Raw genomic sequence first — 24394 nt, 5'->3', positions numbered from 1 at the left:
GAAACAAAATTTGACTTTTCATCGATGCCTTTTCAAAAACTTTCAAAACGATTTTAGACATTTAAGCGCAAACTCAATGGTGTCGGCCTAGCCGATCCTTTTAATTCGCAGATAAGTGCAAAAATTTTCGTAAACATTTTTTTTTGATGGTTAAAATGAAACTTTGCTGTGTCAGAAGATGGTTCATTGTGTTAAGGGTTTTAAAATATTGCATACCGGGAAAGTGGATTGTGAATAGTGAAAATGTGAAAGTGCTTTTAAAAAAGTTGTGTACTGTAATTAATACACTTTGAGATATGTGTATCAATTGGAAATCGTATGAATTAGTGGTTAGTGAAAAGTGAAAATACAGTTCAAAATTTGCTCGTCACAGTTTTAAAATATGCGAAATATCAGTTCTTATCAAATTGGTCATTTGAATATTTCGTGAAAACTAATGAAATGCGGAATTTTATTCGTTTTTTAATTTTTTGTTATAATTTTTCATCTGCAGTTGCATTGATTTCTCTGTGGTTATATTACGCAAACACAGCTTTGGAATTGAAATGTTTGCAGCTTTATAAAGTCTAAGTTCATTAAACCAATAATTTTAGTTATTGGCTGTTTAATATAATTATGATTTACTATGCTTGATTAGTTAACTAAACTTCAACTAATTCAAGTTGTATTTCAAATATTCGTGTATCGTTATGAGCTTTTCGCGTTACGTATTGCGCAGGTCGCAATTCTGCTAGATAGATACCCTTATTTCATTGACAGTAAAGCATGTTTTATAAGACAATAGTGACACCGCCTTAAAATGTACTTTAAGATTATCGTGCTGATTAAAAACTGTTTACCTTAAAATAACAATTTACCAATATTAACATTCGAAAGCATCAGATAAAGATTTTCTAATTTGCAAGAAAAATTTGTGCGACGTCATTGTAAAAATTGCAGAAACTAAATGAGGTAAAATATATTTTTCATGATTTTGATATTTGATTTGATAAATTATACTGAGTAATTATATAAAATATTTATTTATTTGCATGTTTGCATGTTTCGAAGTTAATTTCATAGGTGATCAATACACTTGATTGCTCACGATAGTTTTGTGTTTGCTAAAAGTATAGATTCAAACGCCTTTTACAATAGCACTTGGAACTTATTGTGAAACAGATGATATCGCTTTATTTTGGTGATATTTTGTTTATAGTTGTCTTAAATAAAATATTTTCATTCTGTTACGTTTTGAAGTATAAAATTTTAGACTTCAATTGAATTTAATTGACTAATTGCTCAGAATTATTCGCCAGAAGTACATTAAACTTTTATTCGTTTGGAATGTTTTACGCACAAATAATGTAAAATGTCAATGACCAAAAGTACTGAAAAAAATGTTTTTAAATTAAATAACGTTTATAGCATGTATATATTTACTATTATATTTTTTATGAAACTTTTACAATATTATCTCTTTCACGTTTTAAAAGTGCGTTTACCATTGTTAACAAAAAAGTGTTTCCGTAAATTGTTGTTAACAAAAAATAGAAATAAACGGAACTGGGTTAGATTAATTTTGTTTTTGAATGTATTTGATTTATAAATTTGAAACATATCAATGTATGCTGTTCGAGTCAACAAATAATAAATATATTAATGTAATAAATAGATAATACATAAAATCACCTAATACTCCGATAGCTATTAACTCGAGGCCATTAACGATATTTTGAACGCATTTTTATCAACATTTTTTAGACTATCGTTTTAATTGCTATAAAGTGACAATGCTTCAATAATAAAACTTTCATATGAATTCTTACAGCAAACATGCTTAATGGCGTTTTTAAAAATCATTCAATATTTACCATTATAAATTTTATTTCTCTCATAATTTAAATAATTAACAAATGTATTGAAAGTAAAATTTTATCTGTTGCGAAGTATTGAAATAATCTAAATCTAAAGGTGGCGTCCGTAAATTATGTGGTATTTGCATTTTTATCGGAGTGGAAATATACAGTTTTTGGGTTGGTTTAATGTAATTACAATTTATTTAGTTTTTTGCGCCCGTATCTTTTTGGTAACATTTACCAACGTGACATTTTCAACAAAAAATCTGTGAAATCTGGACATTATCGAACAATTTTACACATTATTGGACATTAAGTCCAAGCATTTTAGGGGGTATCGATGGAAACGGAAAAATCATTCATTTGGCGGTTATAATTTCTAAATCAATGTCCGATTTTTTAAATATGAGAATCCCGGAATGATAATAACAAAGTTCCGGGTTCAAATCTGTTTCGAACTATCGCTTTTTACATGTAAATATATTTCCAATTGTACGTCAAACCTTACAGAACACTTACAATTAGTTCTTATTAATTCAAATAAATAATAATGAAATTAATCAATTAATAAATAATAATCTTTAGTCCAAATAAACAATAAAGTATGTACAATATAGATTGTTGATACGGATGTATTTTAATTTACTTACAAAATACACTTTGTATTAACAATTACAACTATAAGCTAATATATATATTTGTGGGATTGCGAACCAAAATTGATATTGTGAAGAATTCCAAGTTTAAGACGGAATGTATATAACATTCTTCATTTTTAACTCTTATGTTCAACTTGACTTGACTATGTGAGAATTGATGAATTAGTAAAATATAAATATTAATTATAATAATGAGAAATAAAAATACTGATTGGAATAAAACAAGTGACACTATAATTATCCAGGAAACTTTTTTTATGTAGTATTACATTTGTTATATATGTAGTCATTTTTACACCAGTCTTGAAATATGAACAACAAATAAAACGGTTGAAAAAAAATGACAAAGAAACTGATCTGTGTAAATCAAGTATCTTTTACAAATATGTGAGGATAAAATCAAATGTTATCATAGGATTGAATTTCATATGAATTCGTTCATAATTCGGTTTTCGCCCGGATCAGATGATTCACCCATCGTACCAGCTGTGCGGGAGCTAACGAAAGACAGATCGATATTTGAGCCCCTTTTCCGCGGTACTAATCGGAAAACACTCAAACGACATACGGTGCCGGACACCGATCGGCACAACCATACTAAATGCCTTTTTGCCTTAACAATCGGATTTTCGATGAGTCGCTTATAAATCACATAAAGGCTATTACTTGTTTTAATTTACTTTCATTATAAACGAAATTGTATTTGCGCTACATTTGCCATAATCGAAAATTGATTTTTTATGATGTCACTTTATAATAGTTGTAAATATACAGTGTGTCCCAGAACTTAACGTCAAGCCAAAACGTGGGAATAGCATTGACCTCAACTGACCTGAGAAAATTCAGAAAAAAATTGTCTTACGTTGTTTGGAAATTATGAGCTTTTTAGTGCAACCTAGAGTTTAGGTGAATTTATGATCATTTCTTAGCTATTGGAAAATTTTTGGAAAGCCAGGTCTGGCGGTTTCAGAGATCCAATATAAAAAGTAAAAAGCCCTGTTTGGCGGTTAAAAATGATCTTTAATGATATTTAATAATAAAGAGAATTTTGTTTACATTTCTATGGGTTCCGTACCAATGTTTATCCGTTAGTATGCGATGCGACGGTTCCGCTCTTTGAGATTTGGTCTCTAAGCAGCTAACGGAGCGTGATTGCTTTGAAAAAAGTTTCAAAATTTTCGAAAATCTATATTTTTCGAAGTTTTTGAAAAAAAAAAATAATTCTTGGTACGGGAAGTTCCAGCTATTTGCTTTAAGGCATGACGCCATGCACCACTATAACTTGAACATTTCTAGGACCACAGCAAAAATTAACACAATTGACCCAAGTTTTTAGAATGAAGACTTTTTATTGAACTAAATGAAAAATATTTAAAAGCTGTAGACTTATAGAGGCTCTTCTTTAAAAAAAATTTACTAAAGTGTATTGGCAAGTTTAATCAAAAGTTGGCGCATTTATGTACCGATCGCCGATGTTATATCGAATGGCTTTTAAACTTTCACTCACATACACACGCGTGCTTTTTGCAACTTTGGTGTCAAACGATTCAGAATGATTTGAAACGTCGAGAAAAAGTAAAAGTAGCAAGTAGTATTTTTTTTTGGTAAAACAAACAGTCTTTAAATTGTGTTATTTTTTGCATGCGTAGATAGAGGGTTAGTCACATACTGGCAGTATGTGACAACTATGATAATGTGGCAACAAATTGATTACTATAAATAAGTATTAGTTGTGACAATATATAAACCTAATTTTAGACTGTTACTTGCTGCTAAATTTATTCACAGAACTTTTGATAAGCGGTTTGATAAAAGATAATTAGGAATATTGCGTGCGAACCTCTGCATGGCGAAAATACTAAATCTTTCTATTTCACGTGAATGTTATCACATTGATGTGGAATGACCGTAATTAAATATTACATTCAACAAATCGACAACAAAATTAAAGAAATGAAAAATACGTTTATTTAATAAAAATTATGTATTAATTATATTCAGGGCCGGTCCTGCCTTGCATGCGATGCATGCAAAAAATGCGGGCGCACGCCTTAGGGGGCGCCAAAACGAGTTTCGGAAATTAAATTTATAATATAATATTTATATTTTTTTATATAAAATCTAGAATTATTTGTATAAAATCTAGAATACTTAATAAATTATAATAAACGATCTAACTTAACTAGGGACACGGAGACACAAAAAGCATATTTATTTTGCAATGTGATATCAGCAGAAACAATTAATCGATTAATAAATAATTCTGCAAATCAGTAAATAACAGCTCTGTTTATTGCTCAATCTACTAATTCAATTTTTTCTTTGAAGTTATTAAAAATTAAATTAAAAAGATAATATCTAGTGTTCAATCCCATAAGCGCAAACCTGCGAAGGATTAAATTAATTACTGGGCATTATTGACGAATAATTGCGAGCTGATTTAGTTGAAACGAAACTTATTAAAAAATATAAAAAAATTATAATCGGAAAAATAAAAAACGGGGAGTTAGTGCTTAGAAAATGGCATGTTTATTCCGTGAAATTGAATTGTAACTTTTGCTTTTGTTGCAAATGTTTCGCATCTGATGAATTTTGAAAGACATGGGTGGTTAGGGTTATGGAAATGGAACATACGAGGTCTGTTCAAAAAGTTTTCGTAATTTTCGTTTTTTCAAAAAAATATTTATTTATTCGTCTACATTAATGTGGTCCCCTTCAAAGTAGTCCCCCCCAGATATAATACACTTATGCCAGCGTTTTTTCCAATTTTCGAAGCACCCTTGATATTCACTTTTTGATATGTCCTTGAGCACTCTCGGCGATTTTCTTCAATCGAGGAAAACCGCCGTCCTTTCATGGGTCTCTTCAACTTTGGGAATAGGAAAAAGTCACACGGAGCCATATCTGGTGAATTTTTGCACTTTGCAACACTTTATTTCATTTTTTACGCAAAATTTAATACAAATTCTTTGACTTTTTCAATTCTTCCATTGTAAAAATCGCCGAGCTCAGAAAAACACGTCGAACCTTAGCGACTACCACAGACAAAGTAAACAGTGAATATAGCTGAAAATTTCATCATACTTTAGGGGCATGTATACCAACACAATAAAAAAAAAATTTGACAATCAGACACTCCAGACCCGCGAAATTTAATTATTAGTAATTCCGGGTACTTTTTGTACACACCTCGTATATGAAAAATGGAAGGAAAATTTACTTTGGAACGAAATTCTTAAGGCTTTTTTTATATCTAGTGGTGTCCATACTATAAATTTAATAATTATTAATCATGCAGAAATAATACATATCAAATATAATAAGATTTTTTCTCAAGGAATGTAATTTCATTGCATTTTTTACTGATTTTTGGACAATACTTCTAAAATGCGTTAAAAATTTAACTTTAAAACATCAAACTGATACTCTGAATATGACGAAAATGCAAAGATGAATATAATTAGGCTCTTACGATATCAATAAGGTGAAGTTTACGACGCAATTTTGGATATTGTAAATGATGAACAATTAATTTAAATTAAAATTTAAAAAATCCAACATGAAATACGAGTGTTATCATTGAAAATGAAAAGCTAGTTTATTTAGCTCTCTTGGCATGATTTGCTCAATAGAATAAATCGCATAATAAATAAGTAAAATGTTTTAGAAGCAAAATATTAATATTGCACATACGTTAGAAATAATTGAAAATTTAAAAACATTTGATTATAATCAACACGCGAATCGCCACGATTTTCTAAATAAATTTATAATCTATATATTTTATACGCTTTTAGATTATATCTAATTTATTGGGTACTAAATGCAGAATAATTAAAAATTAATTTTCAAAAAATATGTAAATATTTATATAATTTTAATGATAAACTGTTAAAACAGTTAAAACTAATAGGGGGAGGGGGCGCAAGAAACAAAGTTGCATGCGGGCGCTAAGGGCCCCAGGACCGGCCCTGATTATATTTATATCTAATTTTGAGTTTTCTCTTTGCAGCACGATGACCCCTTTCGTAACGTGGAAAATCTTTCTGTTGGTCGTTTTATTTACGATTGCTGTGCGATCTAAGGAACAAAATCAAGCTACCGGTAAGAATATTGATATTTGAAAGTTCATAGTAGGAAATTAAGAATTGTTACAAAGTTACTCGACTTATATAAAAAATTTGTGAAATATAGGTATAACACATATAAATATCCCATAATTCAAAAAGAACATAGGTGTCAAATGGAATTTAACCCTTTCGACTCGGATGCCGCCGTGTCGTCGCGAACTAAACTTACAACATGTGATTTTTTTCTCATACTTATGAAGTTATATCACTATTAAGTTCATTTATTGATTAATTTATAATTATTTTCATAAATAAATACGATAAAATTAATTTAATAGCTCATAAACACCATTATTTTTCAGGTATAAATGTTACTAGAGATTTCATTTTATATATTATTTATATATACAACGTAATGTATTGTACATATGCATATTATACATACATACATACACGTATATATATATATATGTATATATATATATGTATATATATATATATATATATATATATATATATATATATGTGTGTGTGTGTGTGTGTGTAATAAAAAAAATAACGGTGTTATTGGGGTTGTTTTTAATACGGGCACGATAACCGTATCTACTCTCCAGGAATATTGTTTTTTTAATTTTTTTTATTTAGTTGTTATTCAGAATATATTTGATATAATTTTTATTAATTAATTTTTATAAACATCTGTGTAAAAACGATTTTTTAAACTATAACATAGTTTGTATCATATTTTTAATTTTTTTTACAAATTTTCTGTTTTATTATCATACTAACGAGATTTAAAAGCAATATCACCACATTTTAAAAAAATCCGATACAAAAAAAAATCCGAGTTGAGAGATATGTATAGCACTATAATATACCGAGCGCCGCGCACCGTCGAGCAGTCAGGCTCCGACAGTCAGACTCAGGAGTGGAAAGTGTTAATATTTTGAGATATTACATGCATATTTGTTATTTTTTATATTATATATAATAATTATAATGAAAATTACAATAATCATTCGGTTATTGGTATTTGTTGCTCAATTTCATTAATTCATTTAAATAACAATAATTGTTAGGACTGATTAAAATAGATCTCATAATTTTAAGGTCGTTGTGAGTTTGATTATTACTCAGGACTTATTTTTTAACGATAATTAAGATCAATTAACGATGTTTCAGTTCATTCATTTTAATAGTATCTTTTAAAATGTATCTTTACTTTATACGAGGAAAATGATTCGAATATGAGACTTTTGCAATTAAAAACGTGATTTTTTTTAAATTTGAAATAAATAAAAAAATCAAGTTAAAACTAGTTTTGATTAATAAAACTAATCAATGAATTGATCTGAAAACCACATTGATTCACAGAGACTCAGCATCCAGTCAGCGGCAGCACGTTGACCACGACCGACCTGTCGGAAGCTGACATGGAGTTTCCGTTGTCGCCGGCTACTGAGCGCTGGGCCGGTACATCAGTCGGCAAAGGTGCGAGCGGATCGGAATGGAGCGCCCGCGTTAAAGCGGCCACGCATAGGGCCCTACGTTGGCTAGTTAAAAAACGAGACGCTAACGGGGCCTGGGGCAATCACACGCATCAAGTGCTTCTTGCTTTGCAGGTAATTCATTTTACCAGAATCCTTAAAGATTATACCATCTTGAACCATATTGTATTCTTAGCATCGGTTCAAACTATTATCTTATTGTCAACAAATAGCGCCTAATCAGGGTTAGTAATATAGGACTCATTTAAAACTTTTTTGTCTATACTTTTCTGCACATCTTGTGGAAATTAAAACTTTAAAGTTTGTACAAAAACGAATATTTCACAGGAAGACAAAATTATTGATTATTATAAAATTAGAGATTACAAAAATTATTTACAATTAGATTCAAGACTACTAGAAACTTAACCCTTAACGAACAAATGTCGCCATACTCGTGACGTTGTAACTATTCTAAAATTTGCTGAAGTTGCACAATGCAGTGAGAAAATGAATTTGAATATTGGCCAACCAGCAATACTAAACGAATTCCATTCAATTCAAATCCAATAAAACGATCTTAATTATGTAACTTTTCTCGCTTTGGAAAAGAAGCACTTAATTTCTTCAAATCCATCGACCTACTGCGCATAGTTTTAGGTAATGCGCTCCGCTTTGTTAGGTTATGCTGATTTATCTATGATGCGCTCGTTCGTTAAAGGTTAATTTTATTTTGCTCTGTGTTGGATAATTGGCATTTAATTGTGATTGTAAAATGGTAAAATAGTTGATAATTTTATTATTGAAAACGAAAATTTTCGTGTAAAAAATGAAACCTAATGACATGATTATTGCTAGTGCATTTTACTCACAATCAGTTCAAATGTTTGTTATATGTGCAAGGTCCAAATGCGGTAACCGTTATCGTGTTATTTTTAGATTTTAACTTTTCTTTTTAAATTTTTAACTTCACCTAGGGTAAGTTATAGTAATGAGCTAAAAATCGAAAATGAAAATTTTTGCATATCTTCACGTTTTGAAGGTTTCTGAACATTTTGGCACACCTCAGAAGAAATGGATTTTTGTGTATGTTTTGTATGTCCGCATTTTTCGTTCACTTTTTAGGGCGCACGGATCAACCGTCAACTTTCAACAAAGTACTTATTGTTTGTTTTAACAAAATGATTGCTTTTGGGAAAAAAAAGTTTTTTTTGTATATCGAAAATAATTCAGATTTTAATGTTACGGTACGGGAAGTTCCAGCAATTTGCATTAAGGCACGATGCCATACACATTATAATTATATTATCAAGTATTTTACTATTTTATAATACTGATTAAATGCGACAGCTTTTGATGAAACTTGCCAATACATCTTAGAATGTTTTTTTCAAAGGAAGGGTCTCTCAAAGTCTACTGATTTTAAAAAGTTTAAATTAATAGTTCAATATAAAGCCTTAATTGTTGAAATCTGGGGGCAATTGTGTTATTATTGTTTACTGTGGTCCTAGAAATATTATTCACGGTTACTGTTCGAAGTTTAAATGAACAAAATTAATAAAAATTAAACACAAAAACCGATAAATTGACATAATTTTACCAAAGCTTTAGGTTGCACTGCAAATCTTACAATTTCCGAACAACTTTCAATATCTCAATCAATATTCAGGTCAATATATTATTACTTTGTTTCGGCTTGACGTTAATACAGGGGACACCCGATATATATATATATATATATATATATATATATATATATATATAGTAGTTGTATACATTCATAAAGATCTCTCCTAAATACGAAGACCTCTTTTGAGGTTAATCACACATGATGGCTCCTTTGGTAATTCAATTCATTCACGCTGAATGAGTTTCAAAAGGTTGACATTTTAGTCGGTCCTATTTGGTAAGCACGATTGTTGTGCATGAGGAACATGTTAAATTTATTGCAAATGTATAAAAATTATCAATTTTATACTTAACGACAAAAATAATAGTATTATTTGATTTTATTGTGAACCAATATATTTTTAATTATTTAATTTGGAATAAATTATGCTATAAATATAAGTTATTGCATATTATTACAGTAAATTTATTAATTTAAATTTGCTGACGTAAAAAAATATTGCAACAATGAATACAGATAATATCGTAGTCATAAAGATGGCTTTGCGGATATTAGTTGTACCGTTGTAATCATATAACATGATGGTCTTGGGTTTAAAATATGGGCTTCCTACGACACTTTCCGATGTTCTACAATTTATCTCAATTTACAAAATCATAACAGAATAAATATATTATCAAAACGATTGAATTTTAATCTATCAATTCAAATACTTTCTAAAAGTTATAGGTGACATGTTGCAAGATTAATATGAAATAAATTTATTGATATGCTTTGTACTTTTTGTATTGATTTTAAATAAATACAATGAAATACAGTTTTCAAAAAGTAGTGCTAAAATTTTTATATTTATTTTTATTTATTATATTAAAATAATTATCGAAAATATCTTTATTTCAGATCGCAAATGATTCTAATGTTGATGCATTATCAGTACTACCTCCATCGTTGGAAACGAAATTGTCGGAGAAAGAAATGGAAATTCAAATACTTTTGGCGTTGGGAAGGTAAGACCCCACAGATTTCTGATTTAGATATTCTAACAATAAGTACTACTAAAAATGCCTACTACATCAGCCCAACCCAACCACGATTTATATATATATATATATATATATATATATATATATAGGGAAACTTTGAAATATATAATTTTGGAAGCAATAAAAATGTTATAAGTTCCTACAAGTTTTTAATTGAGTTATAGTCCATTGCCCAAGATTGAATCTCACATATTCCAACATTAAAATTATTAAAAATTTTAACATATATATATATATATATATATATATATGTGTGTGTGTGTGTGTGTGTGTGTTTATTGGTATAAATTACAAAAATCTTTTCTATAATTTCACATGTTTTATTTTTTTTTTTATATATATATACATTATTTTCATATCTCAGTCAGGCAGAGTTGCCTGGTATGAGAGATTATGAAAACAGTTTTCATATAATATATACATTTCATTTGACTATAATAATCTATTTCATTAATATAATATCTATATATAACTAAAAATATCTTTATATATCACTCTTCAGTCTTCTTGGTCTTCAATTTCCTTATAGTGTTTTTTTATTTTTCTTTTAAATTTATCGTCATCTTTGGTCATCTTAATATTGTTTGGCAATTCGTTATATGTTTTGCTGGCACTCCATATGTTACATGTATTTTGTTTATATCATCATATTTTATAATTTGAATTCTATTTCTCAATATACAATTAGAAAATATGCTCAAGTTTACGGATTTATTAACGATCACAGATATAATAATTTAACAATCGTTTCATGATACATAAATTATTAATATGACAGTAATAATGATGTTTTAGTAATAAGATTTACAAACTTCAAAGTTCGCAGATCAAAACGACTTTTATAATTTTCTTCAAAATTCTGTTTGGTCCATTTTTTATCAATGTAATGTATACGTGGCATACCATACCATATTTTACTTACATTATCCTAACATTGGTTGATAATATGCAATGATTCAGTAATGTAATAAAATCTATAATCATATCAATTAGCAATTGAAAAAATTGCATATGAAGATGTTTTTAATAATACATAATTGTTTTCGTGGAATACTGTGAGATCAACGAAATTATCCAAAAAGAATTGTTCCAACGTTTATAAAGCTATATAAGTGATTATATATTGAAATCAGTATATAGTAATTTTAATTTTATTTCATTTCAGACCTCACGAAACTATTCCCGATCCTGGACAACTAGCCCGCTATTCGTTGGCTTTAGAATCACTTTGTAAGGATCCTAGAAAGTTCCATGGTCATGATTTAGTTGCTCTTATACAACACCATGAACCTCAACAGGTGATTCTTTTGTTATTTTGCATGTAGAAGGTTTTAAATTAATTTTTTATTACTAAATTATGTTATCGATGGGTTTCAGGATTTGGAATTCGCACTTACTGCTTTGGCTGCATGCAGCAGTTCGGCGCATGTTCGCAAGCGACAAATTAGACGCCTACTAGATATTGCAAGTGCCGCCGCGGATCATAATGTCGGTCAGTTTTTTTTATAAATTTAAATAAAATTTGCTCGTATATATTCATAAACAAATTTATAATAAGACATTTACATCTTATATTTAACTTCCCGTAGGGTAAGTTATTTTAATCGTTCAAAAATGGAAATTGAAAATTTTTGCATTTCTCGACGTTTTGAAGGTTACTGAACATTTTGGCATACCTCAGAAAAATAGATGTGGGTATATGTATGTATGAATACAATTTTTCGGTCACGTTTGCGAGCGCACGGATCAACCGATTTGAATGGTTCGAAAAGCATTCGATTCCTATTGGTAGGGAGATGTGTTGATTAGTTTTTAGCAAAGGCCGGTCCAGCAGTTACGGAGATAAAGAGCAAAGAGTGCAGAAAATTGAAATTGAGTTTTTGAGAGAACGGAGCATTCGATTTGAATGATCTAAAAAACATTCAATTAGTAATGATTAGGAGAAGTGGTTATTAGTTTTTGGCAGAGGCAGGCCCAGCCATTTCGAAGATACAGAGCTAAATGTGCAAAAATGGCAGTTTTTGAGGGAATTAACCGTCCGATTTAAATGATTCAAAGAACTTTCTGCTTGATTTAACAAAATAATTGGTTTTGAAAAAAAATATTTTCTGTTTCAATTTTTTTTTTCAGAAAATTTTTTTTTTTGTCGAAAATAATTCAGATTTCATTTTGAATTGTAACTAAAGTTCTAATATACTTTAAACAAATAATTTCAATTTTGCAATTCAGTTTATATAATTCTTATAAATATTAGACAATGTTACAATATTTATAATAATCTATCTGAAAACATTCAATATCCCTCGAACATTTCGTTACGGTACGGGAAGTGGGCCGAATTTTTATTTTACATCCCAAAAAATGTAAAGACAAAAAATCAGTATTCATAAGCAAAAAAAAATCAAAACTCTGTTTAAAAATTTAAGTATTAATGAATTATGCGACTTACAAATCATAGCGGCCTGAAATATTCCCACTTCAGTGTAATGAAAACGTTATTTTAAGCCTAACTAAGTTCATTAATATTGATATTGGTTTTCTTCAAATCGTCATAGAATTAGGATTTATTGGTCATCTCACGAAAAAAACCATAATTATTTGGCAAAATTTCGAAAAATTTGGTATGTGACGTGACAATTACGTGGGTCCATAGGGGGTTTTTAGAACATATCTTTTGAAGTACAAATTTACATATTCTTAGTAATTCATTGTTTTTTGTGCAAATTAAATTTTTCAGTTATTTGTCAGAAATAATTGTAAAGAGTGCAGTTAATTCAATTTACTCAACATCTTTTTAAATACATAATTAATACAATTAATTAAAAATATCATTTAATTTATTGTATAAATTTCTGAAGTTTTCTGTTTTCTAAATATATGTATCAGAATGAATAAAAAATCACTTAAAGAAAAGAACGTAACTTTGGATTCAAAAATTGCATGAATAATAAATTATTTAAATGAAGCGAAACGCTACTGAATGACTAATGTTAAGTCCACATTTGTGCAAGTACAGCAATAAAATATATTGTAGGTAATGAAAATAGCAATATTTTATAAAATTGACTTCAGTTTTAATCCAGTGTATAATAATTGTGATGTTTGCCGTTGATCTTTTTATAAATAGCTCTGGTGAGGATCACTTTGATTAATTTGATATTGAGTGGACTGTAAATTATAAATATTTCATCACCATAAGAAGATGTGAATAAAACCACTATTTAATTTATGACATATATTGAACTACACTCTACAACCTTCTTCTCTTATTACATTTGCTAGACTCCCTTATTATTGTATGTTACAGGTATTTATACTCATATAATTGTATCCCCTACCCCGAAGGGTCCCAGGCTAAATAAAAGCCCTGGTCAAATCTTGACCAAGCTCTATTTTGGATCCTTTATCATGATAAAATACATATTTGTTATGGATTATAATATGGGTTTGATTTTTAATCGAAAGAAAAATAAATTATCCAATTATGATAACGGTGTAGAGTAACTTTGTTGGGGACAATAACGCTGAATATTATCTTTGAACATATTTTATCAACTGCCATAATTGCGTTGTGTCCAATATTTAATGATTAGTAGAATTACTAATTACTAATTTAGAATATCGTTATTCTTACAGACACAATAGCAATGGTCGTGTTAGCTTTGCGTTGTATAGTAACAGATCATCGCCATAGGCATCTTCAGCATTTTGTTCGGAGACCAGCTAGAGGTCTCGCCAGACAGCAGGGTGCCAGGGGCGGATTTGGCAGTGCCCGAACAACAGCTTTAGCTATGCAGGTGCAGACTAAAATATGTCCATAATAGCGTAATGGTAATATAGTTATATATTGGGTAATGCGTCACGAACACTAAAACACTGTCGACTGGTTCATTTTATTTCAAACGTTTATTTTATTGACATTTAGTAAATTTTACATTCGCTTTAATTGTATTGGTATGTAACTTTAACCAGTTAACTGTTACTGTGCGGTAACGTGTGAGTACGGTAGTGACAGTCGTCATAATAGCTAAAATCGGTATAGATTTTGAGATAGGGTCCAACGAGAGAAAGAAGAATTATGATTGTTCAAATGAGTTCCCATTATTGCTTTTAGTCAGTGCCTTACATTACCATGATCTGTAGACTGCATTGATTTTAAAGAGTCAAAAGTCACTCGATCGTTTTGTTAATTTTCCGTAGGGCAAGTTATAGTAATCGCAAAAAAATTGAAAATGAAAATTTTTATATATCTTTACGTTTCAAAACCTCCTGAACATTTTGGCATACCTTAGAAAAAATGGATGCATGTGTGTGTGTGCGTGTATATATGTGTGTGCGGATACAAATTTTCGTCGACGATTTCGGGAACACAGATGAAGCAATTTGAATAATTCAACTAGTGGGGCGCATGGCATCGTGCCTTAAGGCAAATTGCTGGAACTTCCTAAGCAAACTGCTGTGTGTGTGCGTGTATCTATGTGTGTGCGGATACAAATTTTCGTCGACGATTTCGAGAACACGGATGAAGCAATTCGAATAATTAAAAAAAACATTCGATTTGTATTGACAAGGAGACGTGCTGATCAGTTATGGCAGAGGCAGGTCTAGCCGTTCTTGTTCACATTTCTATAGGTTCCGTACCAATGTTTATCCGTTAGCCGCCGACGCGGCGTTTCTGTGCAGTTAAAGCAGTACGATTGCTTTGAAAAAAAAAAATCAGAATTTTCAAAATGTGTCAAAATAAAGAAAACCTTTTTTTAAAAAAAAGTAATTTTTTGTCAATTTTATAGTTTCTCAAAAATCAAATTTCTTCGAAGTAATTTTTTTTTCAAAAATTTAATCGTTGTTGAAAAAATAATAATGTTTGGTACAGGAAGTTTCAGCAATTTGTCTTAACGCACGATGCCATGCGTACCACTATTTTATTTTTTATTTTCCTGTAAGTTGAACATTAGTAGTTATTTTGCAACAATTAGTTTTTGCGTAGATAATTTAGCTCAGTATAATAGTGATTTGTTTTAAAAGGTATGCGTTGGGTACGGTTGTGACAAATTTTGTAGGTACGGTTGTGACATGTATTTCTTGCCCTTTTCGAATGAAGATTAAACAGTTAAAAAAATCTAATTTTACTAAAACAAAATGCAAAAAAGAAAGAGAAAGAAAAATTTAATACAAGAAAAAAAAATCACAAAGAATTCTTGTTAACTTTGTTTAAAAAATTATGTTTTGTTATATATTGTTATATTTTATTCATAACACCTTGTTTGAATGTTCATGTTTTGTTGTGTTACATATTATTGTTATTAACGACAAAAGTGTTTGTTAACCTCTTTTTATGTCCGTCACAACAGTCCCTCTGGCTGGATGGTTATAACACTTGCTCTTTTCTTGTATAATTTGATTCTATGACAAATCCATCGTATTTAAGGACAGAAATTCAGTATTACAAAGTAGGCAAACTTCAAATTACCATTAAATTCACTTTTTTCTCAGCATAGTGGTAAATTAACAAAATTATTGCAAATAAAAAAAAATAGTGGCACAACCGTACCCAGTGTCTCCTACTAAAAATGTACGTGATGTTAGGTGTGGGTGGATAATTTTCAATATCACCGCGTACCACCGAGGAGGAGGAGGGTCAAAAGTGGTTTAATTGAAAAAAATCATTAAAGTTTGGATCGGTGCTTTTATGATGATACCCGAGAATAAGTCATATCCAACTCCTTTAAGAGGGTTCTGAATCTGTTAACACGTACATTCTTAACACATATGTTTGTATGCAATGCATTTCGATGTTTCGATGTTTTTTTTTTTAATTTAAATAATCAACTTTTTAAATTGTAAATTTGAGTACATAATACAATTATAGTTTTTTAGTTATATATTGGCTCAACATTAGCTCATAGAATAATATCTGATTTAGTTGTTCTGCAGTGTTGACTACTTCTTGAAGAGGAGTTATATCCTAACCGATCCGGCTTCGGATACGATAAGCCCAACTATATTCTGTAATATGCTTTGTATTAATCATCGTTCACATGCACTCTTAAATAAGACATCAATAAACACAAATAGAATGAAATGTGTTAAATAAATATAATTACATGTACTATAAGTTTTTTTTAAATTTAAATGTTATTCAAATTATAAAATCTGAATTTTTATTAAGTATATTATTTAACGTTTTGGGAAGTTCATTTAATTTGTTTTAAGGAAAATGCCACTTAGAACTACTTATTTTACACAGACATTGTCTTAAATTATTCTAAACAACTTGCCGTTTCATAATTTTTTTTTTCAATTTTTTCAATTTCACTAACAAATGTATGTACAAATGTAACGAGTATATTTTTCAAACACATTTAATTGCTAATTTATAGTAACGATGTTCAAATTGAATGAATACATTATGTTAATTACTTTAAAGTGACAGTTTCAATTTTCGAATTATAAAATTCTACTTGAACCTAAAATTTTGCATAGTTGCTAGAATTGAAATATATGTACCAGTTACATATTTATCCTCGAATCATTATTTGTAGGCATTACGCGACATGGACGACGCAGCGTTACAGTGGAATCGTTCGGCGGCCGAGGAATGGCTTTTGGGTCTGCAAACTCCGGAGGGCGCTTGGGGACTTGGAGAAGGCGATGGACCCGGAACCGCTTGGGGCCTGACTGCTGATGTAGCTTTAGGACTGGCCACTCGTGGACTCGCAGCGGTACGCGATTTGCAATGTGATTCTAAACGAGTTGGTGGCAATGGTGAACATAAAGACGAAAGAGGTACAAATTGAATAAAAAATATACATAACATGCTTTAAATTATTGTTCATTATTGAATATTTAGATGAAAATACCAAGGCACTTCTAGAAAATATTATATATATATATATATATATATATATATGGTGGTCCTTAATATGGACATTTTTGAATTTCTTTGCTCCCAAGGGCTCAAATAGTTCGAAATTGATAAAAAAAATCCTCCAACAGTTTTAGCTCTTAACATTGTCTTTTAGACAGTGCGCAATTCAGTTTCGTATGCAAATAGCATGGAAAATGCTATTTTCAAAATTTTTAAAAATATTTTGTAGATATATATATATATATATATATATATATATATATATTGATGAATTATTTAGAATTGGGCAGTGACACCAAGTAAAAAAAAAACTAAAGTAGTTTTGAAATACTTTATTTATCCATACGTTTCAGTCTTCATCATTTCATATAAAAATTGTATGAAACTATTAATTCCTGTCGAGCACATATTTTTGTAAAGTTGGTGATGATTTTGTTGGAAAAAAATAAGCATATTTAAAGCGGTTTGCGATTCGTTTCCATACTACGAAAAAAATCAAAATTGAAATTTATTTTTTTGAATTTTTCTTTTTTGTATCGCAGAGCAAAAAAATCACAGATTCCGAAACAAATTTTAAACTTTTGAAAAAGTGACCTGTGGACACCCAAAAAAATTGGCAACCTCTCTGAAAAGGGGTGAAAAAATATTTTTTTTGAATTTTTTTTTTGTTTTATATTTAAGTAAGCGAGCAAAAAATTGGGCATTTTCAAAATTGTCAATTTTTGTAAATTGGCAAATTTGAGAATTTTCCTATGCGTGAAAATCTATGATGGGCAAAACTTTTCCAAAAATTAATTGCATCATTCGACAGCAAAAAAATCACTGATAACGATAGTAAAAAGAAATTTTAATTTTTTTGCATTTTTAAAGGGGTCGGTGCTGGCTATATATATAGTTAGCACCGGATTTGGCCCCACCCATTTATCTCGAGAACGGAAAGAGCAAAAAAATTTTAGTTTGCACCAATCGACAGCAAAAAAATCGTCAAAAAATCAGGTCATATTAGTTTTGCCAATTTCCACCATCGCGGTGCCAAGTATATAGACGTTCAAATGATGTTAGTTGTTAAAATGATTAGTTTTTCGTAAAGATCGGCCGGGGCTTTGTAATTATATTTTTGCGTTTTTATTAACAAGGCGATAAAGTTCATGATCTAAACAAAAATTCTATTATAGTTCTACAAAAAGTGGTTGAATTATGAATTTTCATTAACGTTTGGAATAGTGGACCACGCTTTTAGGACATACAAGCGCGTGTCTGCGCATTGTAATTAATATAATTATAGATATTAGTTATAATTACAGATATAAGCTTGTTTGAATGGTGAAGCTCAATTTTTTTTTATTTGATCGATTATTTAAATCTATCGAGAAGTTGCTTATGTACCTAGTTTATGTTGTTTTTATTAGCAATATTAATAACTTCTTTAGATAATCTGGATTTATAATTTATTGTAAAAAAGTAATTACCTAATATTTCCATATTTTTCCCTCACGTAAAACGTTATTTTGTTGTTTCAGTTGAGTATGGAAATGAAGGCCCGAAAATTGCAGCTCCAATTGGTTTAACTTGGGCAACCGAACAAGATTCTGAATGTGAGTAAAAAATGTATTATGAATTTGAACTACTCTTATTATAATAATGTTTCTGAACACTTATGTTGCTCTAATTTAAAACAATTTTTGATTCAAAATTATCTCAAATTCAAGGCCAGGATTCACTGATAATATTGAAAATTAATTGAAATTACCCTACGGGAAGTTAAAAATATACAAAGCGTTTATGTGATACTACAAAACGAATTACTCTGTATCTAACTTAATAAGATAAAATTTAATCATCTCACTTGAAATTAAAAGGTATATTGAATTCAAGAAAAGCATGATGCGTTTAGCAACATTTTTATAAAATAACAACAAATGAACAAATTAATCAAATTAGTCTTTGTAATCAACCCAACAATGTTCTGAGGTACAAGATAAATGTGTGGAAGAACACTTATATTATAGCTGATGAAATTTGATTATGAAATTTTGGATAATCAACAAATCAAAGACAAAGCAAACTCTTACAAAAAACTTTTCTATTGAACATGGCAAAGGTGTAGGCCAACAACAATAAAGAACAAGATGAAGTATTTGTTGCTCGTTTTACTAGCGCACAAAAATATTACAATAAAAATATTATGCTAGATCATTTAGTTTATTGGATATTTGTTATGTGTAAGTGACAGAGGCTGCAATCGATGCCGAACATAAGAACGATGCCTAACACCGGGCGGCGGTAGCAATCTGAAGTCCACATTGATTATACATGGGTGTCACAGCGCCGAAGGAATGCTTGTGGATTTCAGGTTGCTGCCGACGCTCACAACACACGGTGTTTACTGGGTGGTGATCACAAACCAGCTAGGAATAAACGCAATCAAGTCAAGCACATAATAATTGTCCAGAATAGATGCCGTGGAGACACCAAAAGTTTCCGACAGCTCATGTAATTTATAAATTAATTTATAAAACCAGAGGCTTTTGTCATTAGTGGGTGTTTAAAAATTAAAACTATGGCTATTAAAATTATGGCAGCAAGCAGAATCTATTTCGTTATTATTAAATTTGAAAATTATAATGACCAAAATATCGGCCAAATAGGTATACAAGAAAATAAGACATGGCATGAATCCATCACAAAACAAAAATTCTTAATTATCTCTGTTCAACATTCTATAGATATTCACGTTCTGTCAGTTTAATTTACAAGATTGTATATAAAACGTACCTTTAAGAGTTTTTCAAACTTTTGAATTTTAAGAGCTTCTTAACTTGTAAGCCAAAAATTTTACTTATTCTCTAAATTTCTTACATTAATAAAATGACAATAATATTACAAAATAATACTAATAATAATATCAATAAAATATTACTAAATTAAATACTCTTCGCATACAATCAACAAACAAAATAATTATTTAATTGCATCTAATTTTGGTCAGACTAATTGCATTGTTGAAAATATTATTTTTATATTCTTTGTTAATAAACACTGCGTACTTAATAGAAAACATGAAAATGAAACGTAACAAGAAAGATTCGAAACATCGAAAATAATCAACACATTTTCAGAACACACTTTTGTAATTACTATTTTCGTAGAACAACACTCAAGTTTGTGAGAGCATTGTTCTTTTCCGACTTCCTTCTTAATTAACAATTTATTATTTATTTACCACTTTCATAATTTTATGTATTGTACCCAGCTATCAACCATCTTTATTCCCCAAACTCATAGTTTTATGCTCGTTGTATTTAGCCTTCTCGATCTCTTTTCTGAATGACCGATCATTGTTAGGTGCCTCGGTACAATAAATTTCGTGCATAATCCATTTTCATAGTTTATCAATAGTTCAGCATAATTTTCCGTAACAGCATAACTTTTCTTACTTCTTATTTAGAACATTGAATGTTGCCCTTTACATTTTAAAATACATGGTCACTAATTGTCCTCGTGCAACTCTTGTTTGTACGATTTTCCCTATTTCACAGTCTCCTCTATATATGTTTCTTCCACAGACCGAGAATTTTCTTGTGGTCAGTCACCTTTCGTCTGAGACCTGAAATCTAAATTGTAATAAATCGTAAGTATCATGTTTATTACGTTCTGTTATCTTTCATACGTTTTGTCCATGTATTTTGACTTTGCTTTTACCGTTCTTTTCTCGAGATTGTTTTTTTACAATACATACTTTACTTCCGATTCTTTCTTCAATCCGATTCGATCTGTTTCTATTAATTAATAGCAATTCTATTCTTTATGTTCTGCAAAATAACTTTGCGAATGATTTTCAGCCATCTTTTTTAATTAACTTAAACCACCTTCTTTCTCACGATTCCATTAACAACTCCCATGCTCATTACATAGACCTTTATTTCTTTTTTATTCTTTCTTCAGAATCGTGCGTTATGAAATTTTCCGACGTGATTTTGCTTTGGTTTTTCCATCTTACCACGTATCCATTTTACAGTTTTATTTTCATTTACTATTTTGGGAAGTCTTCCTGGAAATCCGTACGAGATCATTTAATATTTGCTTTGTGAAGTGCTCTCGCTGTTACCAAGAGAATATCATATTGTGGTTGTATTCCATGTTGCAGTATCTAGGCATTAAATATTCCATAATTATTTTAAGGTCTCAGACTATTCCAATAAGATTTATTGATTATATAAATCAATCAATCAATCAATATAGTGAATACCACTCGCTGGTTTTGTTGTTTGTGGTTAGTCTTTTTCAAATCTCCCAGCTAATATATTAATTATTTTGTTATGTTAAGTTTGATAATACATTGCGTGTTACACTTACAGATACGTTTCTATTGATTCAGATTTAAAAGTATGTTGTTTTTGCAGCTCCTAACGTGACTATTACGTATACCTTATGGCATGGTCAAGATAATATAACTTACAGCCATTCCATAACGCTAATTTGTGCTCGAAATACTAGTTTCTATAGCGCAATGCTCATGGCTGCTGATATGGACCCAGAGTTCCAGTTCGAGGCTAGCGACTGGCCCAATGGCCACTATGTGCATACTTTAGGTAACCCGATAATATTTCTGAATTGTTTACATATAGTGTGCATTGCTCGTGAAATTCCTTTCATAATTTGGAAGGTGAAGTTATGATTATTAGGAATTTAACTAACTTATTAGTAACAATTATTCTGAAATTTATCTTTATATATTTTCAATATATTTTAAATACATTTAGTGCAGTAAACGAAGAGGAAAAAGGGGTATAACCTCTGAATTTTTTTTACTGTGCTCCGAATTGAATGAAATTTTGGAATTAGGTTTATCTTACCCTCAAGTTCAAAAGTGAAAACAATTTGAGTTGCGCCATCACCCTCCGGAGGGATGACACCCCTTCTCAATTGTGTAATTACATTTTTTCAAAATAACGTCGGAAATCGATAGAAGAACTATGAATTATAAGAAAAAAATGTCTTTTATAGTTTTTCAAGAAAACTAATACTTTTCAAGTTACTGGCCACTAAAGATTCATATATTTTTGGCGTTTTTCTTCGTTTTTTTGCAAATATCTCCTAAAATATACATTTTAATGAAAATCATGTAATGAACAAAATAATGTCAATAAAAATCTTAATAAATCGGTATTACATAAAGTGTTCTAAGAAAAATATTAAACAAGATTTAAAAGAGCAAAGTCGTTTTTTATTTCGTTTAAGATTTAATTGTTGTATTTAAAGCCATCTAGTGTCGAGGTTTTACATTTTATGCATTTCGGTGAAATTGGGTTTTATTGTGCTCAACATGAGCTTTAAAATAAATGCTCTTTCAAGTTTTTTACGTGTGAAATGAGTGAGCTATCATGCAAATAAGAAGCATATACGAAGTTTTTTTCTTTTAAATCATATGGTTTAATGAGCGCCATTTCCACCAGGATTAAAGTAATTCACATTCCATCTAAAATTTACTTTATTATAGACATCTTGATGGATTCTAGCAGATTCACTACTTAAGTACAAGCTATATTCAGAAAACTCACGATTTTATAAAAACTTTTTTTCTTCAAAATGTAATTACACAATTGAGAAGAGCTGTCATCCCCCCGGGGGGTGATGGCGCAACCCGAATTGTTTTCACTTTTAAACTTGAGGGTAAGATGAACCTAATTCCAAAATTTCATTCAATTCGGAGCACAGTAAAAAAATTCAGATCTAAAACGCTCCGTTTACTGCACTAATTTGGTTAACACGATCTCCTTGAGCAAGGCATGACATGAAACTCCATATTTTACTATGTAGTTTTTAATTTAAAATATTAATTCACTGTCGTCAGTGTAGCAATCGAAATGAAAAGTTATTATTTATTATTTTTCATTTTATTATGTAGGTGAAAAGAAAGAAGATCCCAAAGGATATTTATACTGGTTGTTATATAGATTGCCGGAAGCACCTGATGTTCAACTTCCACCAGGAAATCAACACGTAGCTCCAGTTGGTAAGAATAGTGCAAGAGATAATTAATAATTGAGCGTAACTTAATAAAACAGAATTTTTTTCATATTCAAATATATCGAATAATATTATCCTAAATCGATACTTGAGTTAATAACATTATTTTTGGGCTAGGTGTGGATGGGCTCACTGTTGAAGATGGAGAACACTATCTATTCTGGTACAAAAAGTTATAAGTAAGGATAAAGCAACTGAATTGAATATGTTGAATAATATAAAAAATTTAATTATAATTTGCGAGTCGAAAAATCTTACTATGCTCATAAACGACTGCTATTCAAAGATAATCACGCAATGACAAGCATATAAATCAAAATTGTCGAATGTTTTAGACAGGGATATAATAGTACATTCAAATGCGTTGCCGATTTTGATTGAATAAAATAAAACTGATTTTGAACCAGCTGCTTAAAAACACTGTGTTTACAAATTTCTTTTTAAAAACTAATAAAAAAGTGTAGATTATGTAATAATGGATAATATTCAATGGCAATTGGATATTGACAAAATGTAAGGTAAGGGTTTTTAAAGAATATCGGTATCGCTATTATTATATCTCTAATTCTGGGCTTGTTCTTATTTGTTGGTAATGTTTACAAGCGCAATGTCGCGTTAATCATATTTTTTCATAGTATATATGTACATGTGATGTATATTTGTATATTGATTATTTGAACTTATATATTTAATAAGGCGTGTATTGAATAATATTGCTTAAAAAATTGTTATTGATGCTTGCTTAAAACAATGTTCAATAGATATAAAC

At 29.7% G+C, this 24394-nt stretch overlaps 1 protein-coding gene across 1 annotated transcript; it reads left to right on the top strand.

Moving 5' to 3' along the window:
- The first annotated feature begins 818 nt into the window (after positions 1-818).
- On the top strand, positions 819-23867 carry LOC113374996 (uncharacterized protein CG3556). Its single transcript, XM_026614949.1, has 12 exons — positions 819-951; positions 6510-6601; positions 7942-8189; positions 10585-10691; positions 11893-12025; positions 12105-12219; positions 14364-14524; positions 17270-17513; positions 19116-19190; positions 21999-22187; positions 23504-23611; positions 23743-23867. The coding sequence occupies exons 1-12, from the start codon at positions 947-949 to the stop codon at positions 23802-23804; spliced, it is 1539 nt and encodes a 512-aa protein (XP_026470734.1). The 5' UTR covers positions 819-946; the 3' UTR covers positions 23805-23867.
- The last annotated feature ends 527 nt before the right edge of the window (positions 23868-24394 follow it).

This window comes from Ctenocephalides felis, unplaced genomic scaffold (assembly GCF_003426905.1).
Source record: "Ctenocephalides felis isolate EL2017-DRISC unplaced genomic scaffold, ASM342690v1 CF-g0.4_SCAFFOLD_01886, whole genome shotgun sequence".
NCBI lineage: Eukaryota > Metazoa > Arthropoda > Insecta > Siphonaptera > Pulicidae > Ctenocephalides > Ctenocephalides felis.
The sequence above is the reverse complement of the archived record's forward strand: the minus strand, read 5'-3'. Positions and strand labels throughout refer to the sequence as shown.